Raw genomic sequence first — 24,490 nt, forward strand, 5'->3', positions numbered from 1 at the left:
AAAGAAAAAATACATGACAAAATCAGATTTTCACTTAGCACAAGCTTTTGTCCAGAAGGGACTTTCAAGTGAAGAAAATCACATTCAATTTGCATAGTATACATAGTATGCAATGCCAAGTTTATACTCTAAACTACTACATACTACTTTATATACTGAAGTAAAGTAATGTAAACTGATACTGAATAGAATTTTGCAATTGACCATGACAGCATTAACTCATCTAGTGAAGATGAAATGGTATAGAAGAGTGTCATAAGCATGCTTTCTGCATTTTTAAAGAGCTAATTCCGTGTAAATCATAAAATGACCTACAGTACTGTATAGGAAAACTCTTGGGGCCTCATTTATAAAGTGTGCATGTACTTAAATCTAAGCAGACGAAGACACCACTGCAGATTTTTGGAAATAAAAAAAAATTGTTCTAAATTAAAGCATTTGGATGATGACTGGTGATCATTTATGTGTTAATGACATTAATTAGGAGTCGTTTACGAGGCAGAGAGCTGAAACCATTCAATTGCGCGCGAGTTAAAGATAATTTGCGATTCATAGATTTCACATCTGAAAGAGAGGCATGCGTGCGTTTTCTGTGCATACGTTCATTTTATGAATTACACACATATGCATATTTGAGAGATGATCGGAAGATTGAATTTAGGATGGTTTCTGTGCAACATTTATGTATTAACAATGATGATATAATTACTGTTCAGTTTTTTGCATCGTAACCATTGTGGTAACCATTGACTGCCATTATATGACTGACAGACTGCAATGGTTTGAGTTAAAAATCTTCATTTGTGCTCTACTAAAGAAACAAAGTCACCTACATCTTGGATGCCCTGGGAGTAAGCAGATAAACATCCCTTTTAATGGACATGCACAACAAGTGCAGCATTTGGGATCAAAACATCTCTCTTTTATGGATAATAGACCACACAGACAAACCTTTCCGTCGGGTTATCTCACAGCTCAGTCCTTTATAACCAGCTGGACAAATACAAACACACCTTGAGCCTAACAAGAGAAAAAAAACATCTCATAAGAATCAAAGGAACTTCTACTCTTGAGCTATTTAGGTATTTAAAAACAATTTAAAAAGCCAATTAATCAGTTTATGAAAGGTATCACTCTAAGACATTTTTCAGTGTTTTTTCTTGAATAAATGAATAAATTAAATACTACTTTTTAGTCGTTTCTGATTATTCTCACCTCTGAGCACTGCTATGCCGTTATTGTGACAGGGCGAGCAACGACAGGAGCTGATTTCTGTCAGATACTCTGACAAAGCTCTCTTCAAGTTTTTCTTCAGCATGTTAGCATTCGGTTCTCGTGACGGCACCAACTCATAGAGTGGTTCTATCTGTAAAAAACAGTGTAAATGTAACATTACAGGAATTTGCAAAGTAAAATTAATTCATATGATAAAAGAAGTCCTACGACCCTACAGAGGAGGATACACTGATACAAAACAACAGCCACAGAACTTCTGCTGTAAGTATGGAATAAAATATTTTTAAAGTGAGACACTGCAGGTGAATAGAGCAAAAAAAGTAAATAATAGTTATCATCTTACTTACCAAGTTGATTGATTAGACTGATAATTGTAAAATTATTACAAGTGTTTAAATATGCAAATTAGGCATTATTTAATTAAATATTATGTGCTAATTTGCGTACATTTCTAGTATAAAAATCTAAACACTGGATGAAGTCAGTTTCAAAATTCATGTTTATTTATTTTTTTTACATATTAGAGTCAAATGTTTTTACAGATTTTTGGGTATCTCATTTTGTCACTCCATAATTGAACAGGCAAAAATATATTTTTTACATTTTTTTTGGGGGGGGGGGGTACTGAGGTGGAGATTCATGGCTCAGTGTAGGTGAAAAAACTAATTTTGATTAAACGGCCTTTAAAAATATGGATTGCAATCGAAATACATTGACACAAATAGATAAAGTCCTATAAAAGAAACACTTAACAGTATCTTTTGGATGTTTTCTTTCAACTAGTCTGAAAAAAAAACACTTAATGAAAAACCAAAAAGGTCAAAATCTCAAACTTGACAGGTGCATGAAAAAACAGTTTTTGCCTGCAGTGACAAATGTAAGTAAAAACATTAAAGTAGCAAATAATACAGGTCCTTCTCAAAAAATTAGCATATTGTGATAAAGTTCATTATTTTCTGTAATGTACTGATAAACATTAGACTTTCATATATTTTAGATTCATTACACACTAACTGAAGTAGTTCAAGCCTTTTATTGTTTTAATATTGATGATTTTGGCATACAGCTCATGAAAACCCAAAATTCCTATCTCAAAAAATTAGCATATTTCATCCGACCAATAAAAGAAAAGTGTTTTTAATACAAAAAAAGTCAACCTTCAAATAATTATGTTCAGTTATGCACTCAATACTTGGTCGGGAATCCTTTTGCAGAAAGTTTTGGGTGTTATGGAGGCCCAGGATGCTTCGATAGCGGCCTTAAGCTCATCCAGAGTGTTGGGTCTTGCGTCTCTCAACTTTCTCTTCACAATATCCCACAGATTCTCTATGGGGTTCAGGTCAGGAGAGTTGGCAGGCCAATTGAGCACAGTAATACCATGGTCAGTAAACCATTTACCAGTGGTTTTGGCACTGTGAGCAGGTGCCAGGTCGTGCTGAAAAATGAAATCTTCATCTCCATAAAGCTTTTCAGCAGATGGAAGCATGAAGTGCTCCAAAATCTCCTGATAGCTAGCTGCATTGACCCTGCCCTTGATAAAACACAGTGGACCAACACCAGCAGCTGACATGGCACCCCAGACCATCACTGACTGTGGGTACTTGACACTGGACTTCAGGCATTTTGGCATTTCCCTCTCCACAGTCTTCCTCCAGACTCTGGCACCTTGATTTCCGAATGACATGCAAAATTTGCTTTCATCCGAAACAAGTACTTTGGACCACTGAGCAACAGTCCAGTGCTGCTTCTCTGTAGCCCAGGTCAGGCGCTTCTGCCGCTGTTTCTGGTTCAAAAGTGGCTTGACCTGGCGCCTGTACACGGTGGCTCTGGATGTTTCTACTCCAGACTCAGTCCACTGCTTCCGCAGGTCCCTGGAATCGGTCCTTCTCCACAATCTTCCTCAGGGTCCGGTCACCTCTTCTCGTTGTGCAGCGTTTTCTGCCACACTTTTTCCTTCCCACAGACTTCCCACTGAGGTGCCTTGATACAGCACTCTGGGAACAGCCTATACGTTCAGAAATTTCTTTCTGTGTCTTACCCTCTTGCTTGAGGGTGTCAATGATGGCCTTCTGGACAGCAGTCAGGTCGGCAGTCTTACCCATGATTGCGGTTTTGAGTAATGAACCAGGCTGGGAGTTTTTAAAAGCCTCAGGAATCTTTTGCAGGTGTTTAGAGTTAATTAGTTGATTCAGATGATTAGGTTAATAGCTCGTTTAGAGAACCTTTTCATGATATGCTAATTTCAAAACAATAAAAGGCTTGAACTACTTCAGTTGTGTGTAATGAATCTAAAATATATGAAAGTCTAATGTTTATCAGTACATTACAGAAAATAATGAACTTTATCACAATATGCTAATTTTTCGAGAAGGACCTGTACATCTACTAAACCACCTGTTTCTGGAGGTCCAACGTCCTGCAGATTTTAGCTTTAACCAGCTCCAAGACACTTGCCTAATGTAGTTTCTAGTGAGTCTGAAAACCTTGGTTAGTTGGTTCAGGTGTGTTTAATTAGGCTTTGTATAGAAATGCACATACTGAGTGAAAAACTATACCTTCTTGCGAATAAAATCTGGATTGTAGAACACAGCATCGCCCCACAGCTGCATGACATCTGGGGTCGGCAGCTGTTTTGCAGCTAGACGTGAGACCGTTTCACTGTCACCGCCTCTCACTACAATAAACAAGTCTTCCACCATGTCCCTCTCTTTAGTGGAATCTGAATAGCCAGACAACAAAACAATATTTTTTAATGAAAGATCACCGCTCAAAATGAAAGTAAAGGAGATGCTCACTTCCAGAACAAAAATGTACAGATAATGTACTCATCCCGTTGTCATCCAAGATGTTAATATCTTTTTTTTTTTTCAGTTGAAAAGAAATTATGTTTTTTGAAGAAAACGTTTCAGGATGTTTCTCTACATAGTGGACGTCTCTGGTCTAACTTCCAAAATGCAGTTTAAATGCGGCTTCAAAGGATCCTAAATGTGGTTGTAAATGATCCCAGCCGAGGAAGAAGGGTTTTATTTAGCTAAACGATCAGTATATATATTTATTTTTTAATTACAATACTGTCTTGGCATGTTAATGTATTTGGTCTTGGCGGAATAGATCTGCAATGCTACTGCTGTTGGTTATTGCTGTAGTTGTAGATTATTGCTGCTGCAAGCAAGTACAGAACTTGCTACTTCCAAAGCATATGGCGATGCAGTGTTATGAGTATTTAAGACATACTGCTGCTGCACAAATAGCATAAAATAACCCATAGCAGATCTATACAGGAGCTGGGGAAGGTGAAGGATTTCAGAGGAACTACACAAGCCGAGCGTTTTGAGGTTACAAAGTATATAAATAATATATAACAGATTGTTTCGCAAAATAAGACCCTTTTTCTTCTGCTGGGATTGTTTACAACTGTGTTTCAGAATAGTTTGAAGCCGCATTTAAAATGCATTTTGGAAGTTCAAACTCGGGGCACCATAGAAGTCTATATAGAGAAATATCCTGAAATGTTTTCCTCCTAAAAAATCATTTCTTTATGACTGAAGAAAGAAATACATGAACATCTTGGATGGGGTGAATACATTATCTGTAAAGTTTTGTTCTGGAAGTGAACTTTCCAAACACTCTGGTGAGGTCTCTGCACATTAAAGAGGTCATTGGATTCCCATTTTTCCACAAAGTGATATGATCTTTAGGGTCTTAATGAGAAGTCTATAACATACTTTGGTTAAAATTTCTCAATGATAGTGTAAAAAACACTCTTTTTACATTTTAGAGCAAGCTATTCTGTTGTATGTTCCTTTAAATGCTAATGAGCTCTGCTTGCCCCGCCCCTCTCTGCAATGGGATGACGAGCCGTAATGTTTACTTTAGCCGCATTTAGCCACATTTAACATGCTAAATAATGATTAATAAAGGCCCTTTGCTCACTTCTGCTGTGAATGAAGCTACATCACGAATGATTTGCACGAACATAAACGCATTAGTACACTGTAAAAAAAAATCTCGTAAAAAAATGGTCAAATGACTGGCAGCTACGGCTGCCAAACAAAAAACTTAATATTACAGTAAAATATGTTAATTGAAATATAGTGCAAAAACAATAATTTTACAGAAATTTTCATTAAAGGTTTTGCAGAATAAAAAAACATTATATTACAGATTTTTCCTTGTTTCAATTACGAGATTTTACTTTAATTTTACGGTTTGTGTTTGGCAGCCGTAGCTGCCAGTCATTTGACCGTTTTTTTTACGGGACTAAGGTAAAACGCTCATGTCAATCAACTATTGTGGGGAGTGGCCTCTGTCTGTGTGCCATCACAACAACATAAAGCTGAGAATGACCATTTTTTAAAAAGGGGATATTACTTTTAAAGATTAAAAAAATGCCACTGTTTTTTTTTTTTCTTCTTCTTTTTTTTTGCTCACCTCCAAGCTCATTAAGCAGGCCTGCACAGCCACCACCTGAAAGTCCTACGCTCACATACACCGACTCAATTTGGGCCCCAACTTTAAGACCTAACTGCACACATTTCTTCTTGTCTTCAAGCTTGTAGTCTATAATAAAAGACGAAACATTCAGTTTAGGCTCAGCCTTTGAAATGACAGGATTCTCCATGTTTTGATCACATACATTTACCTACCAGATTTCTCTTTTGTCTCATCATTGAGGACAATGGTATATTCAAAATCTCCTCCAAGAGTGGCCTCTCTGATGAAATGTGTCCCATAGTCGCTGTACAGCTGGCGATATTCTCCGTATGTGTATTCCAGTGGCAGGGCTTGCAAGCGGGACAGGAATTCAGGGTGTAGCATCAGGTTTGATGTCTTTAAAGCATAGCGCGCTACCTCAAGCTCAGCGTGAGCTCGGATAAATTTCTTTTTCTGGGGACAACACGGTATAAAATCATGATTGGCTTCACAGTCTGGTCAAAAAGTTATCATTCTCTTGGCCATGCTGCCCTCCAAAGGCAAAGTGCAGTAACTACACGTTAAAATGGACTTTGTGACAATTGTTTTGTCTTGCGGCAAAGTCTCTTTGTTCAATTTTGTCCCGTTTCAGAGAAACAAGATTCTCAACATGTTTGACCAGCTGGCGTAAAAACCTTTAAGGCATTTTTCTCAGATTCAGTGTTGGCGTAGTTACTGCACTTTGCCTTTGGAGGGCAGCATGGGCATCTTCTTTTATTAATTATTAATTATCAAGGTCTCCACACCATTGACATGATTTTGTGACTTTTTTTCGATGTTTTCACTGTTATATGGTAGAGGGCGCTATTATACACCTTCAGAAAGAGTACTGAATCCCAGGACCAAAACAGATGAAGAAGCAGAAACAACCGATAGCATATTGATGTGTCATGTCAGATACATTGTATTTATGAGTTGAAACGCATATGAATTCCTCCACAAAGTCGCAATTATGAGTGCAAACTCAAGTTTCAGAATAAGAAAACTAATATAAGTTACATCGTACAGTAGAGTACGACAGGGCTAATTACGTTTAAACTTCAGTCAAAAACTACTCACCGTCCCTGAAAAGTTGCGCATCTTTGTCACTGACTTCTTGTACTTGTGGTCATTATAATTAAAACTGAGCTCAAAAACATTAGGAAAACCAATTCCAAATGAGACGCTGGTTTTGGACAAAGTTGCCGTGGTTTCACTCCTGAAGTATTCATCGTAAGATTCATATGCCTCCAGTGTGAAATCATAGGAGCCTTTCGTCTGGGAACAACAAAGTAAATTATTTCAAATAAAACAGAAGTTCTGAATCAACCATTAGTTGTCACTGGTAATACTTTTATCAGAGAAGTATGTAAAGATGCAGCATAAAAGATACTCCAGTGTTATTATGAAGCAGTGTTTCAAAAGCTCCAAACGCTAATCTTTTGTACTGCAGCTTTCATTTTAAACATGCGACATACCTCTATTGTGTACTGCTCTATATTATATGGCTTCCTGTAGCGAACATCTTGGATGAAATAAGGCAAGCAGCCGCCAGCGTAGTATCGGTTATCAAGCACCACTGCTTCCAGTTTACCATTCAAAATGTTGATTCTGGGAATGAAGAACAAGTTATCTTCATAGTTGACACAAATATATGAGCAGCTAAAAATATCCTTAAAATCAAACATGAATTTATGAAAAAATGATTAGCATGGCAATGATGGCACTGAAAAATGAGAGTTTTGTAAAAGCACAAAGAACCGTACTGTGAACACTAACATTGAACAAACACTAGGCTAAATATTTTATATGGCTGCAGAAAATGTCATGCTTTCTTAAAACCTGGTTTTCATGCACCTGTCAAGTTTGAGATTTTAGGCTTTTTGCTTTTTCATAAAGTGTTTTTTTTTTTTTTTCAGACTAGTGGAAAGAAAACATCAAAAAAACACTGTTAAGTGTTTCTTTTATAGCACTTCATCTATTTGTGTCAATAGATTTCAATTACAACTTTTTTTTTTTTTACACTGAGCCATAAATCTCCACTTCAGTAGCACTTACACACACCAAACTTGAAATTTTTATTCCTGTCTATATCCTGAAGGTTGAATCCATGAAGAAATGAGATACTCAAAATTCCCTCTTTTGACTTTTGACTCTAATATGACTTCATCCAGTGTATACATTTTTGTACTAGAAATGTATGCAAATTATTGCATATTAAATAATGTCTTATTTGCATATTTAAATCTAACATTTTAGAAAACTTGTAATACAAAAAAATGTTTGCAATTATCAATGTAATCAATCAACTGAGTAGTAAGATGATAACAGCTTCTTTGCCTGCAGTGTCTCCCCTTAAAATGCACTGAAAAGCATTTATGCTAAACTAAATTGTACTTTAATGTTATTTCTATTAATACTTGAATGTCATGTATTTACTGTAAATATACTTGTCATTACATGCTTGCAATGATGAAGTTGCAATTAAATGTTAACTTCAAATGCAATACTAAATAATTCTACAATTATAATTAGAATCAAGTATTTAACATGTGATTCGTTGTGTCAACATATCAAAATAAATGTGACAAAAGATTAAAACATGATTTAAAAGTGTACTTAGATAACTAAGATAAGAACCGTATAAAAATGACTATATGCACTTAAGGTAAAAACATAAATAAACTAACAAGCCATTACCAGGAATGAAGTAGATGCAGACACTTACTGCAAATGTTGCAACAATAAATACATGGAACTTCTGGATCAATCAGTGAGCTGTAGTTGTTTAACCACAAATGCAATATTAATAGGTCAGTACTGGAGTGTATTAAACAAACGCACCCTTTGGCAAGATTCTCGATTCCATAATACTCCTCGGTTGGCTGATTACAGGCTTTGGACACTTTATTACAGTTCAGTTCATCAGAACCATCTCCACAGTCATCATCTCCATTACAGCGCAGACTCTCCAGCACACAGCGACCTGTTACACAAAACACACAGCCTTTAAACCTGTGTTCAAACTTCAATATTACATCTGTTTAATTAAAGGGACAGTTCACTCAAAAAATGTTAAATTGTGTCACTTTAAAACATTCCTAAAGAGATCATGAAATAAACCCATATGAATCGAGCAGCTTATTCCAAGTCTTCTGAAGAAACACTTTGGCTTAAACTGCTCTTATGGATTTATTTTGCTATCTTTCAGGTTTGGAAATACATGATGGTGAAATATGTAATTGATGACAGAATTTTTATTTTGGGGTGACCTTGTTAATACATTAAGGCGAGACACTGCAGGTGAATAGGTAAAAAAAAAAAATATATATATATATATATATATATATATATATATATTTATCACCTTACTTACTCAGTTGATTGATTACATTGATAATTGTACATTTTTGTTGTATTACAAGTTTTCTTAAATGTTAGGTTTAAAATATTCAAATGAGGCATTATTAAATGAAAAATTTCTAGTACAAAAATCTAAACACTGGATGAAATCAGTTTCAAAATTCTTGTTTAATTAGTGTCAAATGTTTTTACAGAGGGGTTTTTGGTAGCTCATTTTGTTGAACTTTATTTTTTTTTACCATTATAAAATCAAGCTAATTATATATGAAAAATCCCTCTGTAAAAACCTTCAAAATTTAGACAGGAATAAAAATGTCAAGTTTGGTGTGTGTAAGTGCGACTGAAGTGGAGATTTATGGCTCAGTGTAGGACAAAAAAACTCATTTTGAGAAAACGGCCTTTAAAAATATGGATTGTAATTGAAATCTATTGACACAAATAGATAAAGTCCTATAAAAGAAACACTTAACAGTATCTTTTGGGTGTGTTTTTTCCACTAGTCTGAAAAAACTCTTTATGAAAAAGCCAAAAGTCACAAATCTCAAATTTGACAGGTGCACGTCCTTAACTGCTTAAGCTGAATTTTTAATGAAATTACACAAAATTCACTCAAAAATGGCTAGTAAGTTTCACAAACATAGCAGGTGATGTTGAATTAAACATTATATTATGAAGTAAAAAGACTTAGTAATAGCATTGTCATGTAAAAATGTACTCCTTTGAAATATTCTGTTTTTAACAGTGTATATTAAAGATGTACTGTTGAAGTCAAAAGTTTACATACACCTTGCAGAATCTACAAAATCTTCATTAGTTTACCAAAATAAGAGGGATCATACAAAATGCATGTTATTTTTTATTTAGTACTGACCTGAATAAGATATTTCACATAAAAGATGTTTACATATAGTCCACAAGAGAAAATATTAGTAGATGCTTAAGAAGAAAAAGCAATGCATTAAGTGGCGGGGGTGTAAACTTTTGAACAGAATGAAGATGTGTGCAATTGTCTTCTTTTGCCTTAATGTCATATTTTTTTCTCATTTGGTACTGACCTTCAGAAGATACTTACATGTTTCCCACAGGACAAAATTAAGTTAAATTTACCCTGATCTTCAAATTCATTGCTCTTAATGCATGCTTTTTCCTTCTGGAGCATCAGTGAGCGTTTGAACCTTCTGTAATAGCTGCATATGAGTCCCTCAGTTGTCCTCAGTGTCAAAAGATCTCAATATCATACAGTCATTGTTGGAAAGGGTTTAAATAAACAAAAATGCTGAAAATCCAAAAAATTTGGACCTGAATGATTTTTCTGAAGAACAGCAGGCAGTTTAACTGTTCAGGACAAACAAGGGACTCATGAACAACTATCACTAAATAAAACAAAAACACAGCTGTGGATCATTCAGGTAACAACACAATATTGAGAATCAATGGGATGTAAATTGATGTGAGGGTCACCTGTGACAGTACAGCGGAAGCCCTGACATGGAGGAATGGGTTTTTGACAGGAGTATCGCGGTGGAGCAGTGCAGGGTTCCTCTTCTCGGCCGTGATCGTGACACGGCTCTCCTCCAAACTCAGATGGCTGGACCACCGTGGCATAGCGATACTGAAGATACAGAGAGAGCAAAAAGATGTGCAGAGACTCAATAAGTGTGTAAGACTCCAAAGTTTCATCTCTCACATTTAGAAAAAAATATTTATGAAGACAGAGATAGAAGATACATGATGTTTAAAGCATGTGCTACTGTATGCATTTAAATTCAATAGGGTCCAATATTTTGAGATCTGGTTCTCAAACTGATTTCACTGCAAAAAAATGCTTTTCTTATTTGTGACCCTGGACCACAAAACCAGTCTTAAGTCGCTGGGGTATATTTGTAGCAATAGCCAAAAATACATTGTATGGGTCAAAATTATCGATTTTTCTTTTATGTCAAAAATCATTAGGAAATTAAGTAAAGATCATGCCAGGAAGATATTTTGTAAAATTCCTACTGTAAACCTATCAAAATGTAAATTTTGATTAGTAATATGCATTGTTAAGAACTTAATTTGGACAACTTTAAAGGTGATTTTCTCAGTATTTTGATTTTTTGCACCCTTAGATTTCAGATTTCCTATCCTAACAAACTATATATCAATAGAAAGCTTTATTTATTGAGCTTTCATGTGATGTATACATCTCAGTTTTGTAAAATTTGACCCTATGACTGGTTTTGTGGTCCATGGTCACATTTAGATTTTTTTGTCTTGTTTCCAGCCGAAATATCTAAAAATGATTAAATCAAGAAAGATTTTCTAGACAAGTAATTTTTTTCAAGTCAAAATTAAGTGCATTTTTGCTTGAAACAAACCAATGTGGAAAGAAAAATAATCCTGTTTGAAATAAGATTTTTTTGCTTACCCTATTGGCAGATTATTTTGCTCATTCTAAGAAAAAACTCACTTATTTTTTACTTGTTTTTCTGACAACAAGAAAATGTTTTTTACTTGTCTAGAATAATTTTTTGATATTTTGGCTGGAAACAAGACAAAAATTCTAAGTAAGAAAGTAATTTTTTTGCAGTGTTTAACCTGAAAATAAACAATTGAAGGGATGGCTCACCCAAAACACTGCAAAAAATGCTTTTCCTACTTGATTTTTTTGTCTTGTTTCCAGCCAAAATATCTAAAAAAAAATCTTAAAACAAGAAGGATTTTCTAGACAAGTACTGTACAAATGATTTTGTTTTCAGAAAAACAAGTCAAAATTGAGTGAGTTTTTGCTTAGAAAGAGCAAAATAATCTGCCAATGGAGTAAGAAAAAAAAATGATTTTGGTTCCAATTGACTTCTACTGTAAGAACAAAAAATATATAATGTAAGTCAAAGGCAACCAAAATGGATTGGTCATTAACCATCTTAATAAACATACTACACAAACATAAATGAGCATTATATAGAACAGTATTCTCACCCTCTTCTTATGGCAGGGGTCACAACGCGTCCATGAGGACCATTCAGACGGAGAACAGTCCACAGGGGGTTTAGGTACGGCGGTCTTGTCTTCTGAACGACAAAGCACTACAGCACAGCTGGAAGCAGATTCATGCTGTTTGTGAACGCAATATATAAGGGAACTTATAACGATTTGCAGAACTCAGATTCAGGCCCTTAGAGTGGTGCAAGTAAAGGTTTTTAGATGGAAGACTTTAAGAAAGTCACACTTGACTTGAAAATATCAAACCTTGTGGCAGCTGATGCTGTAATAAAAACAAACTTCACTTTTCATAGATACTTTTTCATTTGCATTATGTTCTATAGTTGCTTTTATTATTTTTAACCAGTTGGTTTCAAGTTCTCATTATATTAACAATATTTTATATATTACATTGTTTCGTTTTCATTACATTAGCAATAAACATTGTGCAAAAAGTTAAAAGTTTAACAACCAAAGTGTTTGATCAAGTATTCAAGATATTTTTTTTTACAATATATTATTGCTTCATATTTTGAGGCCTGCCATTTTGTGAAATATTTTGATTGAAAAGGATGTTAAATGAATGGCATTTGTATAATTGATGGCTTTAAAAATGCTACAGCATACTGATAAAAACCTTAAGGAGCAATACATGATGTATGTATACTGTATACTATACATATGGTTCAAAGATGAAAAAGGGTTTAAGCATAAAAAACCAATGTGTAACACTTTAAATTGTTGTTTTTGCAAAAATAATACAATAATAATGATTAAAAAAAATCTGTTTAATTTAATTGCATTTTTGTTTTTCTGAGCAAAAAATAAACAGAAGACACCCACTAAAATGTAATTCATTGTAACAATCTTGTCAGGCATAAAAAATTTAGTGTAACAATCTTGTAAGTCATATTTACAAAAAAAATTGTGACATATTAAAAGACTAATTACTTTTACCACCAATACTAATTAGCTGTAATTTTACATTTTTAAAATTTGCCACTAATCCTAGGTTTTGCCCATTTTGTCAGTAAGATTTTTTAGTCATTTAAAACAAAATTTAACATGCTCCCTTATTCTTTTATTTATTTTAATATGTACCTGGCATTTTGTGAAATATTTTGATTGAAATAAATGTTTGTGCTATATTATTTTAAAATGAATGGCATTTGCATTATTTATGTATCTTTAATTATGGGTTTAAAAATGCTACAGCATACTGATAAAAACCTTGAGGAGCAATACTGTATACTATATATATATATATATATATATATATATATATATGGGTCAAAGATGAATAAGGGTTTAAGCATAAAAACAATGTGTGTAATACTGCTTTAAAATGTTGTTTTTGAAAAAAAAAATCTGTTTAATTTAATTGCATTTTTGTTTTTGTTTTTCTGAGCAAAAAAAAAAATCATAAATTTTTCCCCTAATTTACAGAAGACACCCACTAAAATGCAATTTAGTGTAACAATCTTGTAAGTCATATTTACAAAAAAAATTATGATATAATAAAAGACCAATTACTTTTAATTAGCTGTAATTCTACATTTTTAAAATTTGCCACTATAGGTTTTGCCCATTTGTCAGTAAGAATTGTTTTACTAATTTAAAATTATTATTCTTTTTATATTTTTAATATGCACAAGTCAGAATCACAAGTACAAGTTTGAATGTTTACATAAATATTGTGTCACACTGAATGACAATGTAGCATTATTTCAACCAGATTGGGACATTTTATTATATATTTATTACATATTTCTCCAAAAACCTATTTGAAACCTTAAAAGTAGACACTTTACTTACATTTAATGTATGTATGTATGTATATATAGGGTGAGCACTGACAAATTGAAAAGTGTCGCATTCAAAACAGAACATTTATTTTAAACACTGGAAACCAACAAATGCACTGCATAAAGGTCATAAAACACTTACCATATAATGCAGAGACAAAGTATAGCCTCATTGTAAGCTGAATTTGCTCGTGGAAAACTGTGCATTATAATGTTAGGGAAATCTAGACCAGTAGACTGGATAACACAGTAATAGACCTTAAACCCTTAACCTGCCCGACAACCCCTCCCCTCATCTGTGACAACAGCCATATGCAGTACATTCACTTTTAGAAACAACCAACAAAAACAAAAACAAGGTTAGTTGTGGACAAATAAAATACTTGTATTAGAGAACATTTCATTTTTGATAATAGCCTTTTTTATTTTGGCAATAAAAACTACCAACCAAATATTTTGAGACATAAGTAGTTTAGTAACATTTTTTAAAACATAACATCTAATGTATTCTGGTATGTTTGTCTTTCATGAAGCCTAAAGGCATTCGGGTTTTTCCAGAATGTGTTATTTGGAGTCTTTATTTCTCGTAAGTGAGTCGCAACAAAGCGAACAGAAAATCAATGGAAAATGTTTGTTTTGAGTTGCATTCAATGTAACCATTGGACTCTCAGTTAAACATTAATAGTCTTATTTCTATTTACTGACTTGAGTAATGACTTTTTTTTTAAATTTGCATATTTATATTTTTATTTATTTTTTATGATTGGTTACATACCTTACATCTCATATGCAATACTTAATGAACCACTTAATCTTTCTTACCAAATGCATTAAGTGTTTTTTGCCGTTTTAATTCATGTTTCAAAATGTAAATTAAATAAAAATATGGAGTTTATGGTGTTATCAAATCTCAAACTCTTTAATATGCACAACTCTGCAGTAGTCCAGTATGTTATGATATTACAGCATGTTTCTGAATGAATGCATTTTGTCAAATAAAGTGACCTTTAAATTGTGACCGGTAAATTTCTCTTAGGGACCCTGTTAACCAGAACTCAAATAATTCCACTGCAAATATCTAGCAGTTTCATATTTCAACCACAAGAGGGCCAAAAGTTGCACAGTGTAGCTTTAATTTTGTAACTACAGAGATAAAATAAAAATATTTTGCATTCAAAACCATCAAAATTGTACACAGCAGAAGAAAACTACCTCACTATTTCTCACAAAGTAAAAAGACTTCACTCCTTTTTTTCTCAGACAGTGGATGAAATTTATTAAGCATGTGATGAATAAGTGCCATCTCTACTTATGACTGCACATGAATGTAATTTGTTGCAACAGAAAAAACGTCCTATGTTGTAAGAAAAGAAAAACACTTAAAATGATGACAGGATATTCAATCCTAAAGCATATATGGCAGAATCTATTATGTTCGATAAGATGCAAATAATACCTTATTCTTAATAAAAAAAAAATTATATAAAATGGCATAAATGTGAAATTACACTAAAATTATTTGCTTCATTTCAGTTGATTTGCTGTTAGTCGTCTGGATTTCTCTTTCTTTTTTTACTTGATAAAATAAGGCAAAATTAAAATTCTGATTATTACAGAATAGGAAATAATAAAAAAAATTGCACTTTAACTTTTTAAAAATTATAATCACTTGAGAAAATTACTTCAATAAAAAATAAACAAGCAAACAAACAAACAAAAAAACATATTTTTGTAAGAAAATTAACAAAGAGTCATTTTGAACTGCTTTTTTTTTCACAACACTGCTTCATCTCAGTGAACATTGTAGCCCTTGATATGGACCTTCTATTTTGAGAGTTTCACAGAGGATGCAAAATAATGCCAGTAAAACAAACATCAACCCTGAAACGATATGCATGTATACAGTTTACAGTATTGCTTATGAACCACACTGAGCTTGCAACACTGTAAAGCAGATATTATAATAAAAGCTCCAGAGCAGAGACTTAAAAGTCAACAAATACAATATTGCCAGTTAAAAACATAACATTGACAGTATCATAATACACACATCATTTGAAAATTATTTAAAATGTTATTTTTTTTAATAATCATCATATGTCATTTTACAAAATCTAAAAGTGGGTTGCTTTTCAAAAAATGAATAAAAAGCCATGCAGATGGTCATTGAAAGTCTTCCTTTCTTTAAGAAAAGGCTCATCACAATGTCAACATTCAGTACAATTTCTTCCAAGAGAAAAAAAAGCAACATAATTCCAACCAATGTTTTTGGCTTCTCCAAATGTAGAAAGCAACCACACAGTTTCACAGCATTAGAAATGTCAAATCTTCGTATTCATCAAATGTCCATCACCGTTTAACTTTAATTTCACTGTCCCAATTTCTCATATTGTGACAGTTTAGTATTATCTTCCAGAAAAAATATTTAATTTTTTTAAGTAGTTTATATAGTGGCTACTGGTAGACAGCCATTGCAAACTAAAGGTGCACTTCATTTATTAAAATAGATTTTACTTTCTCTGTTATTATTCATTAGAGCTTGTGAAATGTCCCACAGAGCTCAGCACAGCGATTAGTCCCATCTGTATTATGGTGATTTCTGGATTCTCTCAGTGCTCTTCTGTATGTTGAGACTGATTCTTCCTAAGAATTAAAGAAGTAGAGGTGAGAAATACTGCATTTTATGGACATGAGAGACAAAAGTGTGACATTTGTCAAAATCCTTTTTAAATCTGCTAGTTTTTGTGTTTTCCCCCATTTTGCCAGTTTCAGTAAATTACTGTGTACTGAGTTGATTTTGTCAAAAGTTGTTAATTTATGCATAACCATATTAATATAATAAGCTCAGCATTAACCATTTTGTGATATCACAATGTTTCTGAAGACCTCGTTAACTGTAGGTCTTTGAAATCAAACAATGACTGCCATCACGGTCTTACCTGAGCGATGCCATTCTGCTACCTATTGTCAAGACTAAATATAAACAAGGTCAGATTACTGACTTTTCTCTTGCATTGAACACCTCAGCTCTGGGTGACAAGTGAAGCCAAACACAAAGTTGTATTGTGGTTGTGTTCAGATACTAAATCTGGCCTTTCGCCTTTGAGGTCAGCTCTTAGTGGTAATAGCCTTGTTTCAGATGTAAGAAAGAGAATATAAGTCGAAGGCCTGTCTGGAAAGGAGCAAGGAGCAAGCCCAATTCCCAATAGTGTTCTGATCTGCGGAGATGCTGATTTTGTTGTGCCTTGCACCACCTCTGACCTCTCCATCCTACAGCTTAGACCAGGGTTCCTCAAATCTGAACCGGGAGGGCATCTAGGGTTCCTAGAAAATGAGATCCCTGGAGGGAGTTGTGGCCTAATGGTTAGAGATTTAGACCTGACCCATAGGTTGTGGGTTTGAGTCTCAGGTCTGGCAGGGGGAGTGAATGATAAGCACTTTCTTCCACCTTTAATACCATGACTGAGGTGAGACCCTTGAGCAAGGCACCGAACCCCCGGGAGCTGCAGCTATGTGGTTACCCATTGGTCATGGTGTGTGTGTGTGTTCACTACTGTATGTGTGTGCAATTGGATGGGTTAAATGCAGAGCACAATTTCCGAGTATGGGCCACCATACGTGGCCACACAACACATCCTTTACTTTTCCTGAAGACCTTGATGAGCTTGCTAATGTGTGTTTCATTAGGGTTGGACTCTACAGGGCATTGGCCCTCCAGGGCAGGATTTGATGAACCCTGACATAGACCTTGCTACAATGCCGTAACATAAGGGGGATAGGATTACTATGGAATCTTCACCTCTTGCTTAGATGGTTAAGACTGTACCTGGACTCCAACAAACATCAGTTAGCCATTCATAATGGCCTAGCAGCTCGATGATGCCTGCCATTGGGGGTTACTGGCAGAGCCACATGACATCAAGGAAACTATTAATCTGGCAGTCTTGGAGCAGTTCACCGCTCAGATTCTAGAAGGAATAGGACAAATGGCTGGAACCTTTATTATTTAGGGTGCAGAAGGTCCTGCAAGCCTCCAGTGGGGTTTTCCCTTTTGAGCTACTCTATGTACACTGACCATGAGCCCAACAGCTAACCGTACAGTACCTACTGGCTTGAGACAACCTTAAGCGGGCCATCCTGCAGCGGGTCGACCACATCCCAAATGAGCTTTTCCAGTCAGTCAAGCTGGGAGAGAATTTTAGCCATTCATAATGGCCAAGCAGCTTGATGATGCCTGCCATTGGTGGTTACTGGCAGAGCAGTCTGGTAGTCGTGAAGCAGTTCACTGTTTGGCTTCTGAAAAGAATGGGATGAATGGATGTAACCTCTATTATGTAGGGTTCAGAAGGTCCTGCAAACCTTTAGAGGGTTTTCCCTGTTTGAGCTACTCTACGGACAGTGACCATAAGAGCTGTGCAACCTTCTTAGAGAAGTTTTGGAGGATGGACCTTTAATGGATGGAAAATAATTCTAGTATGATGTGTCTAGTGAGAATCAGCGACAACATAGAAACACTAGTGTGCCAAATATGTTGCTAGTGTGTATAGAATTAGTCTATAGATTACTTCCATAACATTCGTGATGCAAATGAGGCTTTGACTATCGAGAAGAAGTCTGCCATGGAGCTGCCATGGAGCAGTGTGGGATCGGCAGAAGTGTGCATTGAGGATGCATAGTGGCCCCAAAAAAGGGGGACCTTGTGAGCACCCTTCTGAAAGCTAAAAAGGGGACACCCTACGGTGTGATACCCTAACAGATATGCATATGTGGCGGCCATTGTAAGCCCACAAGAGTGCAAGTGCACATGAAGTGTACCATTTGGGACAGAGACCTAGTCTTCAGGATTCACCACTTTCCATGGAATGGCCCGGACAATGGCTTCTTCGCTACACTAGATTTTATCAGAGCTCAATTTTTTAGATCCGACACACTTAATTATCAGTCTTTTCACACTCCTTCTGGGGACACCTCAGGTACTCAGACACCTACGGGGGCCCAGGGATGCTAGTGTCAGCATTTCATGCTACCATACCACTGATGTCTGTTTCTGAAGTATATTGTATTTTTGGCAAAACTCCTGAAATCAGAAGTGAACCGAGGCACAACAGAAACAGAGAAGGAATCTTGGATCTGGGAAACCCCAGCCAACACTCCTTGTACTACTGCGACAGATGAAGTCTCAGCATGTGACATACAACATATGCTGTGATGTAGAATAGGTTCCAGTCCTGTTCCTGGGGGGCCAGTGTCCTGCAGAGTTTAGCTTCAACCTGCCGTGACACACTTAATGTATTTAGAAGTGTGTGTAATTAGGATTTAAGCTAAACTCTGCAAGATAGTGACCCTCCAGGAGCAGAATTGGAAACCCCTGACATACAATCTTGAAAAAGGAAGTGAGAAGTAGAGAAAACCAACCCAGAAGCCATCTCTCTTTGGACATCCAGCTGTGAAGAGTCTGGAAGGTTTATCTGAGCATCTGGTGGTATCTCATCAGTGCTGAGATTTTGAGCACAGGCCTCCTGTAAGACATGGAGAATAGGATTATTGGTGAAAAACTGAAACAGACTTCAGTAATACGCAAATCATAGCTGTGCTAATAAACAGCTACAGTGTGACGAACAGCCATTACCGAAGCCTCTGGCACATTGACTAAGATGTCTTTTGAAGTCAGGAGCGATGACTCTATGGAGTGGTCAGCTGCTGGGGACATGGTTTCCTGCTCTGGACCAGGAGTAGCACCTATGCAATGGAAATCAAATGAATGGGAATAATGCCAGTCACATGATAAACCTCAACATTTGGCCGTAGTGGTTTAACTCACAAGAATTAGTTGGGGATGGTGATATTGATGACCCTGAAGTCAACCTCAGCTGTGAAAGATCAAGCTCATCACTGCAGTCCATGTCCTGTTTACTTGTGCTAATATGAAGAGCTATTGCTTCCTCCTGAAGGTCCTTGTTTAGGGCGTCCTTAGATCCACTTTGCTGTAGGGTAGAATCTACAAAGTGCTGAGGGCTCATAATGTTTGACGAAGTCTCGGGAGGTTCACAGGATTGGGGGCGCATGGCAGCTATAGGGACCAGACCTTGAAGCACCGCGGCTGGAATTGGATGCGCCCCCATGCCAACTGTCTGGGCTGGTACAAACGCCCATTGCTGTTGGCCAGTGGCTGGAGAGTGAAAGAGGTTAGCCTGACCCCAGATCACAGGCTGGCCTCCAGGAAGCATCTGGGCCACCTGCAATGGTCCCTGAACCCCAAAAGCCATTGGAGCACCCTGGGTAGCAAACGACTGTTGGGTCCAGTGAGCAGCCTGAATAGCCCCCATGGTCATATAACCTAAGAAACAAAAACAAACCTTCAACCCAAAGAATACATTTTGTACACATATGCTAGCGATGTTGAACGCTTAGCCTTTCAATGTATTTTCCATTTGATGTTGTTATGCACTCTAGAAAACTTCACACATGTTCAGTGTCTGCTCTATTTAACCCCTTAACGCCTACTGTCATAAATATGCGACAAACCGTTTGACTCAATCAACCAGTCGAGATAGCGTCTGCATTCCCCCAATGCCGGTTAGTGCATATTCGCTACGGACCTAGGAACCTTCAACAAGCACTTGTTTCTAGTGGGACCGGAAAGTGACAGACTTATTTCCTGTTTACGCACAAGGATTACTAAAGTCGCGAAATTATGGATATAAGTCGGGAAAGTTTGATCCTTATGGCCTACTGTCGCTAATATGATACAAAGCTAAATATTACAATAACTTCAAAAATACTTGTCACACATATTTCACCTCATTACGTCGAGTGTATAAGCACACAATAAGCAGGTAAATATTTTTATCTTAGCACAACTTGCCTTATATAAATAAATAAGTTAAAAAAGGGTTTTGTTGTGCAAAAGTGAAATTGATAATCTCAACATTATTTACCATCTACTTAAAGGCAAAAACACACATAAAATATTTTTTTATATACAGCTATTTAAATTCAGGTGTTAAGGGATTTAGAGCAGTAAGTTATGACCAATAGCAAATAGTTTTGAACTCTTTTAAACCAAAGCAGAGCTTTCTCATACTCTCTCACTCAAACACGCTTGTCAAAGCGGCCAACTGTTTTTGTTCTTCTGTCTCTTTAGTTTTCTAATATGAAATAACAGCCCGGGACAGTGTTGCCACCTTGTGGAACAACTGATTACTGCAAGAAAGTCAGTGGTCATGGAGCAGTTCATCGCTCAGTTTCCAATAGGAATGGGACAAATGGCTGGAAGCCCTATTATTTAGGGTATGAATGGGCAATCCCGGTCTTGGAGTGCCACTGTCCTGCAGAGTTTAGCTCCAACCTTAATCAAACATGCCTAAACAAGCTAATCAAGGTCTTCAGAATTCCTAGAGCAACAGGAAGGTGAGTTTTTTTCAGGTTTGGAGCTAAACTCTGCAGGATGTTTTCACTGATTTAGGGTGCGGCAGGTCCTGCAAGCCTCCAGTGGGTTTTCTTTAGTTGGGCTACCAGCTGACACCGACCACAGGGGTTGCTCAACATCCTCACAGAGGCTTCTAACAGATGGAACAGAATTCTAGTATGACGTATCTGTAGGTGAATTTTAGCGACGACATAGTTGGAGTGTGTATGAAATTGGTCTGTCCTAAATAGCTCACAAGCACTTGTCAATGTGGCCATCTGTTGTTGTTGATCTGTCTCTTTAGTTTTGTACTATGAAATAACAGCCCGGGACAGTGTTGCCACCTTGTGGAACAACTGATTACTACAAAAAAATTTAAATGCGCATATATGCGACCTGCGCATACAAAGTATGTACGGTTACAAAAATTGGGTGGTGCACATACAATAAGCGCATACTATTCCAGTGACACTGTACACTGACCCTTGTGAACATGTAAAAACCTAAGTATACTTTGGGCTTTAGAGTAAGTTTGACTAATAGCATTCATTTTAAAAACTATGTAAAAAACTGAACTTTGATTAAAAAGCTACTCTCAGGCAATTGCTGTGTGTTACCTGAGGGAACAGCTGGTGGGCTAAAATGGGTGAAGAGTTCTGGGCGATGCTGACGTCGCCTTCTTCCAGGATCCAGTGTGGTAGCAGGCGATGCTGGCATCTGTGACAACATTGATGAAATATATGAATCTATAAACACTGCAAAAAATGCTTTTCTTACTTAGATTTTTTGTCTCGTTTCCAGCCAAAATATCTAAAAATTCTTAAATCAAGAAGGATTTTCTAGACGAGTAAAAATTATTTTCTTGTTTTCAGAAAAAACATGCCAAAATTAAGTTATTTTTTCTTAAAACAAGCAAAATAATCTGCCAATGGGGTAAGAAAAAATTAATTTTTACTCGTCTAGAAAATCCTTCTTGATTTAAGAATTTTTAGATATTTTGGCTGGAAAAATTGGTTTTTCAATTTATTTACTGTCATATAATTATTTTTGTGCAGGTCTGTTTTATGTAGAACAATTTCAGTAATGGTTTGCAATTAAAGTAAGAGCGACCACACTGTTCATCTTGAAGTTTACTTACAGAATGAATGTCTGGGGGGGTTGCCATGTCACCGAAAATATCAAACTGGTTTATATTCTGCAAAACAGGGAGGAGAAAGATAAAGAAGATATAATGCCATACTGGAAGATATTCCCCAACACAGATGATTACTTTTTTCTGCGTTCATTGAGAAAAGCAGCCCACAATGGAATAGTTATGGATCTATCAGTGGGCCTGACAATTAAATAATGCTTCAACAGTGAAAATATAGTAGTTGGCTACTACACATGCTATAGAGGTTACCAGATGAGGACATAATGACACGTCAATTACACTAATAAGTGAAGGGAATAGGGTGACAAACATTAACAAAACAAAAGGTACAAGCATGGAGGTGGATGATAACTTAAATGTATGACCATTTAACCAGAATCCAATGTGTATGCCAAAGGAAAAAACAAAACAAAGCCAACAAAACAGTCATGTTTTATAAAAAAGCTAGAAAATCACACCAGAAGAAAAGCAAAATCAATGTTTGGCACATGTGAGCAAACATTGCAGCTGGGAGACTGATATTAATGTGAGTAAAGCTCCAAGCACTCGATAGGCTCCGACTGAATGAACAGACAAGCAATAACACTCTGTGAAATGGACTGATAAACAATCATTTAACATGGATTCATTCTGGTGAAAGAAATGCTCTGTTCTGGCTTCTATAGATCTGTCTGGGGTTTTGCAATGCATGCTGATCTTTAGTTTTTTTTTAGTAAGGTTGTTATAAATAACAAGCTTTAGGCAGAGCCAATCATTATTATTTTTTGGTTAAAAAAACGTCCTTGTCATTGATGCATTGCAATTGTCACATTAGCTTTTTCTAAACCCATGCTGTACATCCATACTAGAGGTGAACCCCTAAAACAAACCTCTGTTTGATTTTCCCCTCAACCATTTTCCTCATATAAATCACTTCCTTAACTAATACTGAAAGATTTGTAACAAAACAGAAATATTTCGAGTGCATTGATCACTTTCAACTTGCTATGGGACTCCAAAAACGTTTGATTTTCTAATGCAAGAAGGAGGAAGAACCTTGAGAGGTTTGTTTGAGGGAAGGTTGAGCGAATGTTTGAGACATGAGAGAACCTACAGTCATTAGATGTTGTTTTGGAACGTCATAGATCCCATCTTTCTGATGACTTGTGGGGACCTAAAAATTATAGTAAGTTAACACAAGGCTGTGCTTCAGTAATATTTCAATATATGTGCACTGCATAATATGTATTTAAATATGCTTGAGTACCATACACTCTTAAAAATAGAGGTTCCAAAAGAGTGCTTTTGCAGTGATGCCATAGAAGAACCATATTTGGCTCCCCAAAGAACCTTTCAGTGAACAGTTCCTAAAAGAACCATTTTGAAGAACATTTTTCAACTATAAAGGACCTTTTCTGCATTTGAAAGGCAACATGGATGTTCAACGTTCTTCGTAGAAACATTGATGACAATAAAGAACCTTTATTTTAAGTAGTGTACTTTGTAAACTAACTAAATGCTTAATATGGGGAGTCGATACCATAGGAAGACTATTTATAGATTCCCCTTTCTTTCTGATACTAAATGTGGGCGAAAAGGGCAGTGGCTCAAGGAAGTACCTGGTAAACGCTCTCCTCTGATTGGTGGCCACGGAGGGGCTCGTGTCCGGCTTCAAACACAATGTACTACAAGGAGTTGGGAAAGAAAATGAGAAAGGCCCCATATGGAACCAATCAGACAAGTCACTAAGAACAGTCACTGCTGAATATTTTGTATGTTTATGTAATTTTTGTATGTTTTAACAGTAAGAACTCTAGAAAGACCCTTTTTGTTTTCACAGAATAGAAAATCAACAATGTTATGTTATTAATTTCTCAGTTGTTAGTTGATTAAGTGGCCAGCAAATGTTACTCTTAGGTCTGGTGCTTCTTACAAAAGAAAGATCTCAGTAAAAGGCTCACTTTTTCAGAAATACCAAAGTCTGCAATCAGAAGTCTTGATTTAAAAAAAAAATCAAATGATCTAAGATATGATTTTCCTTTTTTTTAATCTCTGTACTCTTAATGTATTAATCATATCGGTAACACTTTACAATAAGGTTCATTAGTTAACATTAGTTAACCATATTAG

At 35.9% G+C, this 24,490-nt stretch overlaps 1 protein-coding gene across 2 annotated transcripts in view; it reads right to left on the minus strand.

Moving 5' to 3' along the window:
* The window catches only part of LOC141344033 (complement component C8 beta chain-like), a 46,771-nt gene that overhangs the window by 302 nt on the left and 21,979 nt on the right, over positions 1-24,490 (minus strand). Inside the window, exons 7-23 of one of the 2 annotated variants that reach the window (XM_073848751.1) lie at positions 23,980-24,045; positions 23,475-23,534; positions 22,367-22,423; positions 21,846-21,945; positions 19,642-20,157; positions 19,450-19,559; positions 19,236-19,339; positions 12,013-12,130; positions 10,513-10,663; positions 8,533-8,674; positions 7,167-7,299; positions 6,769-6,966; positions 5,883-6,123; positions 5,668-5,796; positions 3,792-3,955; positions 1,216-1,366; positions 952-1,020 (exon numbers count right to left, since the gene is read on the minus strand). In XM_073848751.1, the coding sequence (XP_073704852.1) occupies positions 952-1,020; positions 1,216-1,366; positions 3,792-3,955; positions 5,668-5,796; positions 5,883-6,123; positions 6,769-6,966; positions 7,167-7,299; positions 8,533-8,674; positions 10,513-10,663; positions 12,013-12,130; positions 19,236-19,339; positions 19,450-19,559; positions 19,642-20,157; positions 21,846-21,945; positions 22,367-22,423; positions 23,475-23,534; positions 23,980-24,045 (2,509 nt within the window). Of the gene's footprint in view, positions 1-951; positions 1,021-1,215; positions 1,367-3,791; positions 3,956-5,667; positions 5,797-5,882; positions 6,124-6,768; positions 6,967-7,166; positions 7,300-8,532; positions 8,675-10,512; positions 10,664-12,012; positions 12,131-13,962; positions 14,098-19,235; positions 19,340-19,449; positions 19,560-19,641; positions 20,158-21,845; positions 21,946-22,366; positions 22,424-23,474; positions 23,535-23,979; positions 24,046-24,490 lie in introns of those variants that run through there. The other variant, XM_073848752.1, reaches the window with a different exon arrangement.

The sequence above is a fragment of the Garra rufa genome, chromosome 10 (assembly GCF_049309525.1).
Source record: "Garra rufa chromosome 10, GarRuf1.0, whole genome shotgun sequence".
NCBI classification, from domain to species: Eukaryota; Metazoa; Chordata; class Actinopteri; order Cypriniformes; family Cyprinidae; genus Garra; species Garra rufa.